Below are 15247 nucleotides of genomic sequence, written 5' to 3' on the forward strand. Positions count from 1 at the left end.
TCATGCCGCCATTATCCCTCCCTGCAGATGGCTGTTTGGCGTGCTGTGATGTTTCAGATAAACGATAAAAACGAGATGGGCGCAGGCAGAAAAGTCCGGACTGCGGCTTCTCCCCACTCAGATTGATTGTCCGCCTACTTTTGTAGATCCATCAAAGAGGAGCCAGGTGGGCATTGTTAGGTTCACTTCTCACCATGCTGAAACGCAGCCTTGCTTTTTTTTACCCTGTGAAACTCTACATGGTTTAAGTCTAAAACATACTTCTATAATTAAAGGAGTTGTCCACTACTCGGTCAGCCCCTTCTGAACTCCTAGGTGACCCCCTTGTAAAATAATAACACCGCCGGTGCCGTTCCAGCAGTGTCGACATTGGCTATGACATAACAGTAACTTGGTTGTATCAGAGCCAGTGTCGACACCACTGGAAGGCATCGGAGGTGAATAGAAGTGTTATTTTACAAGGATGCAAACCTAGAGATAGACAATGGACAACCCCTTTAAGGACCCTTTTAGGCAGCATGAAACTGCTGACAAATTCCTTTAAGCGTAGTTTATCTTTCCTCTTCTAGTCAGTTGGTAACTAAGCGTAGTCTGTGTATTGGCTTTACCAGGGAGGACACCGGAGGAAGTCCACTTTTCCATTGTAGGGCCGCTCCCGGGTCCGGAGCCCCTCTGTGTACCCCACTGCCCGTATTTACTTGGCCCACAAGTAACAACAAATCTAATGTGATTACTGTTACCAGAATTGTGTTTGGGAGCGTCCATGTTCTGCTGACTCTGGTCATCGATAACCATGTAGAGAGTTGATCTGGATTTTTATTTTTCTGTATTTTCTCATTTTAGTATTTAACAATTGTATTTATTTTCCATGTGTTGATCAATGCTGTACAATGTGCCATATTTACTGTACATAGCGCATGACTTGTGTATATTGTTTATACGGCGGATGCAACTACAAGGTTTATAGTCAATAAAACATTGGAAGACCTTTCCTTCTAGTCGCTGCCTCCCGCCATGCAGAATGAATGAATGATGTTCTCGATGGTTGCCTGAAGGCCGCTGGCTTGGAGGAGGGTTTTGAAGTTCACAGCTGCATTTTCCACTACTCCAGATTTATCCACAGCTTTTGCTATTCAAAAAAAAAAAAAATCAGTTATTAGTAAGGTGGGCCTAGTCTGGACTCTACAGTTATGGTGAACACTATTGGCACCATTGATTTCATTGTTCCAATGGGCCCGATCCACCAAAGCTTTCACACCAGAATTCTGTCGCAAACCTTTCTCACAACTTGGAGCTGCAACCAAACTCTGGGTTTTCTCACCAGTTCCTCCCAGCTCTGCCAAAATGGATGGTAAGGGTGTGGGGAAAGCCACTTCCTGTTTTAATTTCTCACGATCAGCTGTTCCCTTCACCAGAATTCTCACTCCTGTCCCTGACTGAAGATTTCTGCCGTGCTGCGCGCCCTTCATCAGACACTCTTCATTTATGGTGTGGGCGTCTTAATGTATCTGGCGTGTCTGACTCCAGCAGACTCTTTCTCCAAGACCGATGTGAACAATGACTGTCTTGAATCAGCCCAATATCTTCAGAAATAAGTGTGTATCTGTTTTGTTTCACTGATCAAGCTTGTTCCCATTATAGTATAGGGTGCTATTCTCATGTCTCGGTGATAGTGATGAGCGAGTATACTCATTGCTCGGGTGGCCTCCGAGTATTTGTGACTGCTCGAAGATTTAGTTTGTCGACGCAGCTGCATGATTTACTGCTGCTAGCCAGGCTGAGTACATGTGGGGATTCCCCAGCAACCAGGCAACCCCCACATGTATTCAAGCTGTCTAGCAGTTGCAAATTATGCAGCTGCATTGACAAAAGCTAAATTTCCGAGCACTAACAAATACTTGGAGACCACCGGAGCAACGAGTATACTCACTCATCACTACTCGGTGAGTTTTACATGGTCTGTGAAAAAACTGAATAATAAAGCACTTGGCACTCAAAGATTCATTTGCAAGATGAACGTAACAGTTTTGTTTATTTGTGCGACCAGTTCAAAAGATTTATAAACGTTTTCGGTCACAAGACCTTCATCAGAAACATCTCTTATGAAACTGGAAGCAAGACAGCGCGATGCATAGGCCCAAAAGACCTGCGCACAAATATAACCTGGCAAAAACACCTCGGGGGTCCTGGAGGGTGTATCAGAGGTAGGGCGCACGGGAACAGCGAAAACTCGCTGGAGGGAGCTGGCGCTAGTGTGTCCAGATCTGGGATGCCGAGGTGCTGGGGAGCCGGTGTTGCCAGAAGCCGCTCATAAGAGATGTTTCTGATGAAGGTCTTGTGACCGAAAACGTTTATAAATCTTTTGAACTGGTCGCACAAATAAACAAAACTGTTACGGTCATCTTGCAAATGAATCTTTGAGTGCCAAGTGCTTTATTATTTACTGACGGGTTGGAAACCTTACTTGTGCACCACCAAGGAACCTTGAGTGACGTGTGCTACTCGTATACTGTGAAAAAACTGAGACATGTCTGTTACTCCAGTATCAAAGAAGATGGTCAATACAAGTATATGGGCTTGTGAAAAACGCCACGCACATGGATACAATCAGTGAGCAATCCGTATTTAACATTGTAAAGGATTGGAGAAGCTGTGTATTTTGTTTATCCATCCGTGAAAACCACTGATGACATGGTACCATTTTTTCATGTACGTGTTTTAATCACGGATGTGTGAATGGGGCTTTGAGATATGTGCACATATTTTGATTTTTGCAGCAGAAAAATCTGCAAATATTCGTGTTGGTAGGAAAACCGCTGAGTGTGTTTTTACCTGTGTTCCTCCTTCTTCCACCCATCCCATTCATTTGAGTGGGTGAAGAATGCTGCAAAAACAGTGAGAGAATTCACGCGTTGCAGATGTGAAAAACTGCTTTGAAGGTTCATATCTGGAAGGAAATTTACACCAGCAAAGTGCACGCTGCTGAATAACACTACCTTTTTTTTCCCTAAGAGTTTCCCTGGATTGTGATTTTTTTTTTTTTTATGTAACATTTGTTGAAGTTCAGTTCACTTTTTATTTTTCTCGGTCTTTCAGCAGTATGGTTTTCCCTAGAGAGCCCTTTTTTCTTCGGTGTAAAGTCTATGGTATGATTCTTTGGAATACCAGGGCAGGTGGGTTTTCTCTGCGCTGCTGATTTTCAATGCAATGCAAAAAATCAAGATCTCAGGATAAGATGGTTTGTCAGCGCGATTGAGTCCATCCGACTCCTTCTTCAGGACACCCACACAAACCTGTCGGGCTGATGAGATCGCCTTTCTGGCTGACACACAACATTTATCTCCTGCTTTATTCCGCACTCGCTCCTCCGTTTGTTCTGTCAGGTTTCATGAACATAGGACTGAGCGTTCATGATACCCGACAGGACGCTGCCCTCACCCAATGTCTGTCTCGAGCAGATGTCTTTACGCAGCCCGTCCTACAACCTCACAGCTGGGAGCTGACATGATTAAAATCCTAAGGGCACTAACTAAAGATTACCTTTTTCCAAATTTTTTTGGCTAAATACAGGCATTTAGTACAATGTATAATATTTAAGTGTACTTATTTTTATTACATTTCTCAAAGTACCCCTTTAAATGAAAAAAAAAGAAAAAAAAAAAGTTTGGTATTACCATTAACATAAAGGGGTGTTCCCAATTTGTAGTAGGTGTAATAATAATATTAGCAAATACTTCCAATTAGAAATGTAGTATAGTTCTTCTTCACTATGCCTCTTTCCTCATGTGCAGGCATTGCAGGACCTTAGGTGTCCATGGTTACAACCACTGATATAGTGATAGTTGCTAGTGATCGTATCTATAAACACCTGAGGTCCTGCAATTTCTGCACATGAGGAAAGAGACATTGCAACTCAAATACATTTCTAATTGGAGATATTTGCTAATATTATTTCACCTGCTACATATTAAACGCGTTTGGAAGTACAAAATTACTTCTTCCTCAGGATGTGACCAGATGTGGTCATAAGGAAGAAGTAATTTTTGTACACATGTGGTCATACCCTGAGGAAGAAGTAATTTTGTACTTCCAAACGCATCGAATAAAATTTCAACTCATCACACCGGGATATACGTCTCCGTTCATTCAGCAGTGCGGAAATTATCCACAACAATCCCTTTCCTTGATGTCTAAGGGTCACTTGCTGACCCGTGGATCTGCTGCAGATGATGTATCCATTGAGAAAGCATGGAATGTGAGCAATCAAGTTAGTTTATTCATCTGAATAAAACCTTATTGTGTCTACCGGATCAGACCCCATTGCCCCTTGATTACCTACTACATATTGGGATAGGCTCTTGGAGATGGGAATACCCCTTTAATGGAGAATCGTGATTCGGAGTAAATTTACCACACAATGTACGCTGTGAAAAAAACTAGATGGAATTGCATTTTTGGGGGGTCAAAAGTTTTACACTTGGATTTTTTCCAATTTCCTAAGTAAATGTTAAAAATGAAACTAATGGCATCACTCAAAACCACTACTCATCCTGCAAAATAACAAGCCCTCATACAACTATATCAACAGAAAAAAAAAGTTATAGCTGTTGTAGAAATGGGAGGAAAAACAAAGTGCAAAAACGAAAAATGCCTGCGGAGAGAATAAAGAGTTCTGTAAGTGATGATATGGCCACACACAGCCCTGATCTCTACATCGTGGTGACTGTCTGGGCAGGGGCGGACATACAGCCGGTGCAGCTGCACAGGACACTGGAGGTGGAGCAGGGAGGCTAATACTGAGGTCAATCTGGCCTGTTTCTCGGAGCCCGAGGCTCAGGGGGTCCATGGCCAGATTGCCCTCATCATACACAGCAGGCAGGAGAAAATGGCAGTGGAGCTGCAGGATTCCATCTTCTGCTTCTTGCCCGGTGCTTTTTGTCTGAGACAGGCACACGCGGCTTGATGACATCAGCATGCAGAGTACAACTGTGTCAAAACTCAAGAGAAAGTTGACGACGATGCTGCGGGGAATGGCAGAGAGGTGAGTGGTGGTGTGTTTTGGTTTTTTATCCAATACACTGGGGAGAACAATGATGGGGCTGGTTGAGAGGATACTGACGTGAGGAGAACAATGACAGGGTGGTGGAGAGGACACTGAGGTATGGTGGGGAGAACAATGACGGGGTGGTGGAGAGGACACAGGTGTGGGGAGAACAATGATGGAGATGGAGGTGGGGGTGAGGACACTGAGGTATGATGGGGAGAACAATGACGGGGTGGTGGAGAGGACACTGAGGTGTGGGGAGAACAATGATGGAGGTGGGGGTGAGGACACTGAGGTGTAGTTGGGGAGAACAGTAATGAGGCTGGTGGAGAAGACACTGAGGGGTGGTGGGGGAAAACAAATATGGGGTGGGGAATTGGAATGGGCGTCAGGGGGACTTATTTTGGACTTATAAACAGGGGAGGCGGATGTTAGATATGGATGTAAAATGAATTACGGTAGGTGGTGGAGTAAAGTGCTAAGCCCTGATAGTGTCATAATGAATTGTAAGATGGGGGTGGACACTATCAGGGACTTAAAATTTATTGAGGAGTGGGAGAGGAGGTGATAAGGCGCATGGGACCCTTTATAATGAATTGAAAGATGGGAGAAGATGCTGTCAGGGACTTGTAATAAATTGGGAGGTGGTGGAGGATGCTTATTATCTGATCGCTTCTTCTCCCACTTCCAAATTCATTATGATTCTATCAAGGACTTATAATGAATGGGGGACACAGGACAGAGACTAAGGCTATGTGCACATGTTCAGGATTTGCAGGAGAAAATTCTGCAGCATATTCTAATGTGTTGGCAGAAAGAAGGTTGCGTAAAAAATTTATTTTTTGCCATGCTTTTGTTACGTATTTTCCTCTACTCATTAGTAGGGGTGAAATATGCTGCAAGAATTGACATTATGCAGATTTTAATCTGCTTCAAATCTGCAAAGACAAAATAAGCAGAGTGTACATGTGACTTCAGGGATCTCACTCACTCTGCTTGTACTGTAAAACCTTGCAAACTATCCATGTGCACACAGCCTTACAGTTAATTGGGGACAGTCACGGAGACTGAAAAGTTTATCTTATTGGGAGTCAGATTATAGTTAATGGGGGACACAGTGCTGCTTATCACTTTTATATTTTGATTGATGCGTGACTAATAGTATATTAATGATGCGGTATATATCTGTAGTCCGGCGCACTGCGAGGGAGACATGTATGTATACAATGTATGTGACTGTTTTTTTCAGGGCTGCGAAGATCTTTGTGACAAGACGAGTCGTGGCTGGGAGATGTCGACATGAAGGTCTGACCAGATGGAGAAGAAACAGGAGAAAATGGCTCTAATCAGACGAGACGTCAGCGGTAAGTGCCTGGATGTAAATATTATTTTATATCTGTTCTGTATGACTCGGAGTAAAATTCCTTATTCTACATTTTCACATTTGTGTGAAATGCCCGTATGAAAAGTTTGGACACACCTTCTCATTTAAAGATTTTTCTGTATTTTCAGGACTATGAAAATTGTACATTCACACTGAAGGCATCAAAACTATGAATTAACACATGTGGAATTATATACTTAACAAAAAATTGTTGAACAATTTAAAATATGTCTTATATTCTAGATTCTTCAAAGTAGCCACCTTTTGCTTTGATGACTGCTTTGCACACTCTTGGCATTCTCTTGATGAGCTTCAAGAGTTGGTCACCGGGAATGGTTTTCCAACAATCTTGAAGGAGTTCCCAGAGATGCTTAGCACTTGTTGGCCCTTTTGCCTTCACTCTGCGGTCCAGCTCACCCCAAACCATCTCGACTGGGTTCAGGTCTGGTGACTGTGGAGGCCAAGTCATCTGGCGTAGCACCCCATCACTCTCCTTCTTGGTCAAATAGCCCTTACACAGCCTGGAGGTGTGTTTGGGGTCATTGTCCTGTTGAAAAATAAATGATGGTCCAACTAAACGCAAACCGGATGGAATAGCATGCCGCTGCAAGATGCTGTGGTAGCCATGCCGGTTCAGTATGCCTTCAATTTTGAATAAATCCCCAACAGTGTCACCAGCAAAGCACCCCCACACCATCACACCTCCTCCATGCTTCATGGTGGGAACCAGGCATCTCAAATTTGGACTCATCAGACCAAAGCACAGATTTCCACTGGTCTAATGTCCATTCCTTGTGTTCTTTAGCCCAAACAAGTCTCTTCTGCTTGTTGCCTGTCCTTAACAGTGGTTTCCTAGCAGCTATTTTACCATGAAGGTCTGCTGCACAAAGTCTCCTCTTAACAGTTGTTGTAGAGATGTGTCTGCTGCTATAACTCTGTGTGGCATTGACCTGGTCTCTAATCTGAGCTGCTGTTAACCTGTGATTTCTAAGGCCGGTGACTCGGATAAACTTATCCTCAGAAGCAGAGGTGACTCTTGGTCTTCCTTTCCTGGGGCGGTCCTCATGTGAGCCAGTTTCTTTGTAGCGCTTGATGGTTTTTGCCACTGCACTAGGGGACACTTTCAAAGTTTTCCCAATTTTTTCGGACTGACTGACCTTCATTTCTTAAAGTAATGATGGCCACTCGTTTTTCTTTACTTAGCTGCTTTTTTCTTGCCATAATACAAATTCTAACAGTCTATTCAGTAGGACTATCAGCTGTGTATCCACCAGACTTCTGCTCACCACAACTAATGATCCCAACCCCATTTATAAGGAAAGAAATCGCACTTATTAAACCTGACAGGGCACACCTGTGAAGTGAAAACCATTATGGTGACTACTTCTTGAAGCTCATCAAGAGAATGCCAAGAGTGTGCAAAGCAGTCATCAATGCAAAAGGTGGCTACTTTGAAAAACCTAGAATAAAAGACATTTTCAGTTGGTTCACACTTTTTTGTTAAGTATATAATTCCACATGTGTTAATTCATAGTTTTGATGCCTTCAGTGTGAATGTACAATTTTCATAGTCATGAAAATACAGAAAAATCTTTAAATGAGGTGTGTCCAAACTTTCGGTCTGTACTGTATGTGTATATATATATTTTATCTATAATTTTAAGGGTAGGTTAATTTTAACATTGAGAGACAGAATATCAAAAATAAAATCCAGAAAATCATTATATAAATTTGCATTTTGCAGTGAGAAATAAGTATTTGATCCCTCTGACAAACAAGACTTAATACTTGGTGGCAAAACCCTTGTTGGGAAGCACAGCAGTCAAGACGTTTTTTGTAGTTGATGATGAGGTTTGCGCACGTCAGATGGAATTTTGGTCCACTCCTCTTTGCAGATCATCTCTAAATCTTTAAGATTTTGAGGCTGTCGCTTGGCAACTCGGAGCTTCAACTCCCTCCATAAGTTTTCTATGGGATTAAGGTCTGGAGACTGGCTAGGCCACTCAATGACCGTAATGTTTTTCTTTTTGAACCACTCCTTTGTTGCTTTGGCTGTATATTTTGGGTCATTGTCTTGCTGGAAGACCCTGCCATGACTCATTTTTAATGTCCTGGCGGAGGGAAGGAGGTTGTCACTTAGGATTTTACAGTACATAGATCCATCCATTCTCCCATTGATGCGGTGAAGTAGTCCTGTGCCATTAGCAGAGAAATACCCCCAAAACATAATTTTTCCACCCCCATGCTTGACAGTGGGAATGGTGTTCTTTGGGTCATGGGCAGCATTTCTCTTCCTCCTAGCACGGCGAGTTGAGTTAATGCCAAAGAGCTAAATTTTTTTCTCATCTGACAACAGCACCTTCATCCAATCACTCACAGAATCATCCAAGTGTTCTTTGGCAAACTTCAGATCGGCCTGTACATGTGCCTTCTTGAGCAGGAGGATCTTGTAGGCACTGCAGGATTTTAAACTTTTTACTGCGTAATGTGTTACCAATGGTTTTCTTGGTGACTGTGGTCCCAGCTGCCTTGAGATCATAAGCAAGTTACCCCCGTGTAGTTTTAGGCTGATCTCTTATCTTCCGCATGATCAAGGATACCCCACGAGGTGAGGTTTCGCATGGTGCCCCAGATTGTCTCCTTCTCCACCAGCGTCTTACTTATGGTTTTGTAGCCCATTCCAGCTTTGGGCAGGTCTATCATCTTGTCCCTGACATCCTTAGAAAGCTCTTTGGTCTTGCCCATGTTGCAGAGGTTAGGGTCTGACTGATTAATTGAGTCTGTGGACAGAAGTCTTTTATAAAGGTGTCTATTTCAGACAGCTGTCTTTAATGCAGGTAATAAGTTGATTAGTAGCGTCTAACTGGTCTGTATGAGCCAGAACATTTAGGGTATGTGCACACGTTGCGGATTTGGCAGATTTGACGCTGTGGATCTGCAGCCGTTTTCCATGCGTTTTACAGTAGCATGTAAAGCTATGGAAAACCAAATCCGCTGTGCACATGCTGCAGAAAATTCAGGGCAGAATTGCAGCGGTTTATTTTTTACAGCTTGTCAATTCTTTGTGCGGATTCCACAGCGTTTTACACCTATTCCTTAATAGGAATCCGCAGGTGAAATCTGCACAAAAACTGCACTAAATCCGTGGTGAATCGGCGGCTAAAACGCAGGTGGTTTTACTTGCGGATTTTGCAAAATCTGTACGGAAAAATCCGCAATGGAATCCGCAACGTGTGCATATACCCATAATGGTTGGTAGGGGAATCAAATACTTATTTATCACTGCAAAATGTAAATAAATTTATATAATTTATACAATGTGAGTTTCTAGATTTTATTTTTGATATTCTATCTGTCAATGTTAAAATTAACCTACCCTTAAAATTATAGACTGTTCATGTCCTTGATAGTGGGCAAACTTACAAAATCAGCAAGGGATCAAATAATTATTTCCTTCACTGTGTTTGTATGTATGTATACATCTATGTCAGGTGCATCTCTCAAAATTAGAATATCATCATAAAGTTAATTTATTTCAGTTCTTCAATATAAAAAGTGAAACTCTCATATATTATATAGAGTCATTACACACAGTGATCTATTTCAAGTGTTTATTTCTGTTAAGGTTGATGATAATGACTTTTGGGTTTTCATTGACTGTAAGCCATAATCTCAGAAAATTAGAATACTTTATAACACCAACTTGAAAAATGATTTTAAAATCTGAAATGTTGGCCTACTGAAATGTATGTTCTTGGTTGGGGCTCCTTTTGCATCAATTACTGCGGCGTGGCATGGAGGCGATCAGCCTGTGGCACTGCTGAGGGGTTATAGAAGCCCAGGTTGCTTTGATAGCAGCCTTCAGCTAGTCTGCATTGATAGGTCTGGTGTCTCTCATCTTCCTCCAATACCCCATAGATTCTTTATTGGGTTAAGGTCAGGAGAGTTTGCTGCCAATCAAGCACAGTGATACTGTTGTTTTCAAATCAGAAAAGACCAAAAAGAAAGAACCCTCGAAAAGGAAAAGATTAGGACAATAAAGTTAAGGCTAAAATACCTTTATTGGTGAGGGTAATAAGAGATACCACTACATGCTAAATGCAGAATAGAATGGAACAGTGTGGGCATGGGCACAAAGTCACCTGTGCAGTTCACGGTCACTGGTGCGGTGCACACCCTGACGCACGTTTCAGAAGTGTCAGGATGTCACTAATCCAAGACGAGCTGTGACATTCCCTACTCCAGAAATCCCAGTCCATTCCTTGACTGGCATAACATTTCTGGGGTGGCGCACGCCACTCGTCAGACACTCCGGATTCATGAACCAGGAGCGTCTACTCCAGCACGCCTCCTCATCAAGGCCGATATGAACCTTGCCGGTCTTGACGAATCGGGCCCCGTGATTTACAATGCTGAACCAGATTGAAAACTGTTCCATGCAGATTTCCTTTTGGATTTAGCAGCAGACTCTTCTATCCCCACTGAAAACACTTGCCAGCACTGGAAAATCTATGTGGGGGTTTTGTGCTAAAGGATTCATGTTTACACGTTGCAACAACGTTTTTATATAAAATTACTCTGGATTTTTCCGCATTACCTTGTTCTGGTATCTTTGGCAATAAATCCAATACTGGCGTGACCGACCCATCTTCATTTATGGTTATTTTCCATACAAGTATCAATTCACACCTATACGAAGAATAAAAAAGGCAAACTATCACCAATATTACACCAACATAAACAATCAGCACAATAAATAAATAACGCCAGAAATAGTGTTTCCTTGTAATTATTAATATCCATCAATGCTTAGTAATGGTGAGAAAGGCTGTAGAAAAGCCCACCACGTCTCAGTCAAGCCAAATTCACACGACCATATTTTCAGTCCAATGGTTGCTGTTAAAAAAAAAAAAAAAAAAAACGGACGGCGCTCAGACCAATGTTATTCAATGGGATAATGTAGATGTGTGGTTTTTTTTGTTTTTTTTACACAAACCAAATCTGCGCATGGAACAATCCCAGCATTAGTTTGTTCTGTGTGGCAGATGAGTCTACAGGTGTGCAAAAAAACAAGAAAATCAGATTCTATATGGAGCCACCATACAGCATCTGATTTTTGTGGATACATTACAATTCTGGACAGTAGGGAACTGCAGCTGTATAAAGACGGATGACACATGAGAAAAAAACAATTCATTTATATTACACAAGCAGGTGGGAAGCTGTATAGAAATGATTGGCCCCGCCATGATGTACTGATCGGTGGGACTTACTTTGAACAGTCATTCTGGGCTGAGAGATTGCTTGCCGTAAGCGCGAGTTAAATGCCACTGTCAGATTGACAGCAGCATTTAACAGGTTAACAGCCACAGTTGGATTGCGATTCCACCCTCGGCTGTTAGAGGAACATGTCAGCTGTTCAAAACAGTTGACATGTGCTGGGAAAGTTGTGAGCTCAGTGCCAGAGCCCACATCAAAGGGAGGGAGTCTGACGTGGGTGTATTATTACGCCCAAAGTCGGAAAGGGTTAAACAATAAGGAATTTTCTGATAATAGCTTTTCCTTTAAAAGCAGGTGTGTTGGTACAATATTTCAACAAATATCTATTTTAATACATTCAATTCAGTAGCACCAGTGGGATTGACACGGCTATGGTTAGGTGGATTCATAACTGGCTCAGTGGTCGTACTCAAAGATTGGTAATAAATGGTTGGACATCCAATTGGAAGAGTGTTTCAAGTGGGGTACCGCAAGGCTCTGTCTTGGCCCCAGTGTTGTTCAATATTTTTTATAAATGATCCAGATAAGGGAACTGAAGGTAAAATGATCAAATTTGCAGATTATACCAAGCTAGGAGGGATGGCTAACACTGGAGAAAACAGAGAAGGAATTCAGATGGATCTAAATAAGCTAGAAGAATAGGAAGTGACTAATAGAATGTTATTTAACCCCTTTCTGACCTCGGAAGGGATAGTACGTCCGAGGTCAGATCCCCCGCTTTGATGCAGGGCTCCGGCGGTGAGCCCGCATCAAAGCCGGGACATGTCACCTGTTTTAAACAGCTGACATGTGCCCGCAATAGGCGAGGGCAGAATCGCGATCCGCCTGCGCCTATTAACTAGTTAAATGCCGCTGTCAAAACGCTGACAGCGACATTTAACCGGCGCTTCCGGCCGGGCGACCGGAAATGAGCGCATCGCCGACCCCCGACACATGATCGGGGGTCAGCGATGCTTCTGAATAGTAACCATAGAGGTCCTTGAGACCTCTATGGTTACTGATCCCCGGTAGCTGTGAGCACCACCCTGTGGTCGGCGCTCATAGCACACCTGCATTTCTGCTGCATAGCAGCGATCTGATGATCGCTGCTATGTAGCAGAGCCGATCGCGTTGTGCCAGTTTCTAGCCTCCTATGGAGGCTATTGAAGCATGGCAAAAGTAAAAAAAAAGTGCAAAAAATAAAAAAAATATAAGTTTAAATCACCCCCCTTTCGCCCCATTCAAAATAAATCAATAAAAAAAATCAAACCTACACATATTTGGTATCGCCGCGTTCAGAATCGCCCGATCTATCAATAAAAAAAAGCATTAACCTGATCACTAAACAGCGTAGCGATAAAAAAATTTGAAATGGCAGAATTACTTTTTTTGGTCGCCACGACATTGCATTAAAATGCAATACGGGCGATCAAAAGAACGTATCTGCACCGATATGGTATCATTTAAAACGCCAGCTCGGCACGCAAAAAATAAGCCATCAACCGACCCCAGATCATGAAAAATAGAGACGCTATGGGTATCGGAAAATGGCGCAATTTTTTGGAATTTTTTTTCATCACTTAGACAACAAATAACCTAGTCATGTTAGGTGTCTATGAACCCGTAATGACCTGGAGAATCATAATAGCAGGTCAGTTTTAGCATTTAGTGAACCTAGCAAAAAAGCCAAAAAAAAAAACAAGTGTGGGACTGCACATTTTTTGCAATTTCACCGCACTTGGAATTTTTTTCCCGTTTTCTAGTACACAACATGCTAAAACCAATGATGTCGTTCAAAAGTAGTACGACTTGTTTCGCAAAAAATAAGCCCTCACATGGCCATATTGACGGAAAAATAAAAAAGTTATGGCTCTGGGAAGGAGGGGAGTGAAAAACGAACACTGAAAATCCCAAGGTCATGAAGGGGTTAATGGAGAAATGCAAGATTCTACATCTGAGCAAGTAAAATGAAAATTATATCTGCAGAATGGGAGGAATATATCTAAGCAACAGCACGTGTGAAAAAGACTTGGGTATACTAATAGATCACAACCTGCACATGAGTCAACAGTGTGATGCAGCAGCAAAAAAGGCAAACACAGTTCTAAGGTGTATTAAGAGAAGCATAGAGTCTAGATCACGTGAAGTAATTATCCCCCTCTACTCCTCGGTCAGGCCTCATCTGGAATACTGTGTCCAGTTCTGGGCACCACATTTAAAAAAAAACTTTGAAAAACTGGAGCAAGTTCAGAGAAGAGCTACCAGGATGATGAGCTGACTGCAAAGTATGTCCTACAAGGAACGATTAAAGGATTTAGGCTATGTGCACATGTTGCAGATTGGGGTGCAGAATTTTCCGCACAAAATCCGCATCTCTTGGCAGAAACTGCAGGTGCGGATTTTGTGCAGTTTTGATGTGGAATTGATGCGAATTTTGTGTGGTTTTTACCCCTGCGGATTTCTATTATGAAAGGGGTCAGAAACGCTGCAGTTCCGCACAAAAGAAGTAGCATGCTACTTCTTTTGATCCGCAGCGGTTTTCATGCGGATTTTTCTGCACCATTAGCACAGCTTTTTTTTCCAACTGATTTACATTGTACTGTACATCACTGTGTAGAACTGCAGTGTTTCTATGCGGAAAAATATGCTGCGGATCCGCACTAATTCCGCATCGTGTGCACACAGCCTTAGGAATGTTTAGCTTGCAAAAAAGAAGGGAGGAGACTTAATAGCGGTCTACAAATATCTGAAGGGCTGTCACAGTGTAGAGGGATCATCCTTATTCGCATTTGCACATGGAAACACGAGAAGCAATGGAATGAAACTGAAAGGGAGAAGATACAGATTAGATATTAGAAAAAAGTTTTTGACAGTGAGGGTGATCAATGAGTGGAACAGGCTGCCACGAGAGGTGGTGAGTTCTCCTTCAATGGAAGTCTTCAAACAGGCTGGACAGACATCTGTCTGAGATGGGTTAGTGAATCCTGCATATGATTCTACGGAGGGTAAACTTGTGGAAGAAACCAAGCTAGAGGTTTTCCATTGATGGTGGCTGAATGGGGCCGAGATGCAGTGCTGGACAAGGCTGCACAGACATTGACAGTGCTGCGTTGGTTACTGCAGTGCTTTATTTTTTTCGCAGTCCATGGTGAGGTGACACATTAATGAACTACTACAAGGCTAGGGATTCAATGTCATATATTGGTAACTGAATAAATGTTTCCAATATATGAGAAATAAAATGCAAAAGGAAACATTTTTTTATTTTATTTTACATACCCGGGAAGCTCTGGGTTCATAAGAACCATGTAATCAGCTGAAGACCCCAGCGGAAGTCCAACTGCGAGTGGGTATTTAACCTGAAAAGAAACACAAATTGGGTTTTCAGGAATATCAAGTCATATAGAATTATTCTTTTTGAATAAAGGCTTTTTCTTTAATAAAAACTTTTATCTTGATGTGTATGACTAATTAATCAATTTTGCATTTGAAAAAAAAGTAGATACTCCTGTAAAGATTCTTCTTTGGCGACCTGCTTCATTTGGTATCTTTTGTACCAT

At 42.2% G+C, this 15247-nt stretch overlaps 1 protein-coding gene across 2 annotated transcripts in view; it reads right to left on the minus strand.

Moving 5' to 3' along the window:
* Window positions 1-798: 798 nt before the first annotated feature.
* The window catches only part of CENPP (centromere protein P), a 392292-nt gene continuing 377843 nt past the window's right edge, over window positions 799-15247 (minus strand). The window contains exons 7-9 of one of the 2 annotated variants that reach the window (XM_077276602.1): window positions 14967-15046; window positions 11026-11117; window positions 799-1129 (exon numbers count right to left, since the gene is read on the minus strand). In XM_077276602.1, coding sequence (XP_077132717.1) covers window positions 996-1129; window positions 11026-11117; window positions 14967-15046 — 306 coding nt within the window. In that variant the 3' untranslated portion in view covers window positions 799-995. The remainder of the gene's footprint in view (window positions 1130-11025; window positions 11118-14966; window positions 15047-15247) is intronic. The other variant, XM_077276603.1, reaches the window with a different exon arrangement.

Source organism: Ranitomeya variabilis, chromosome 8 (assembly GCF_051348905.1).
Source record: "Ranitomeya variabilis isolate aRanVar5 chromosome 8, aRanVar5.hap1, whole genome shotgun sequence".
NCBI classification, from domain to species: Eukaryota; Metazoa; Chordata; class Amphibia; order Anura; family Dendrobatidae; genus Ranitomeya; species Ranitomeya variabilis.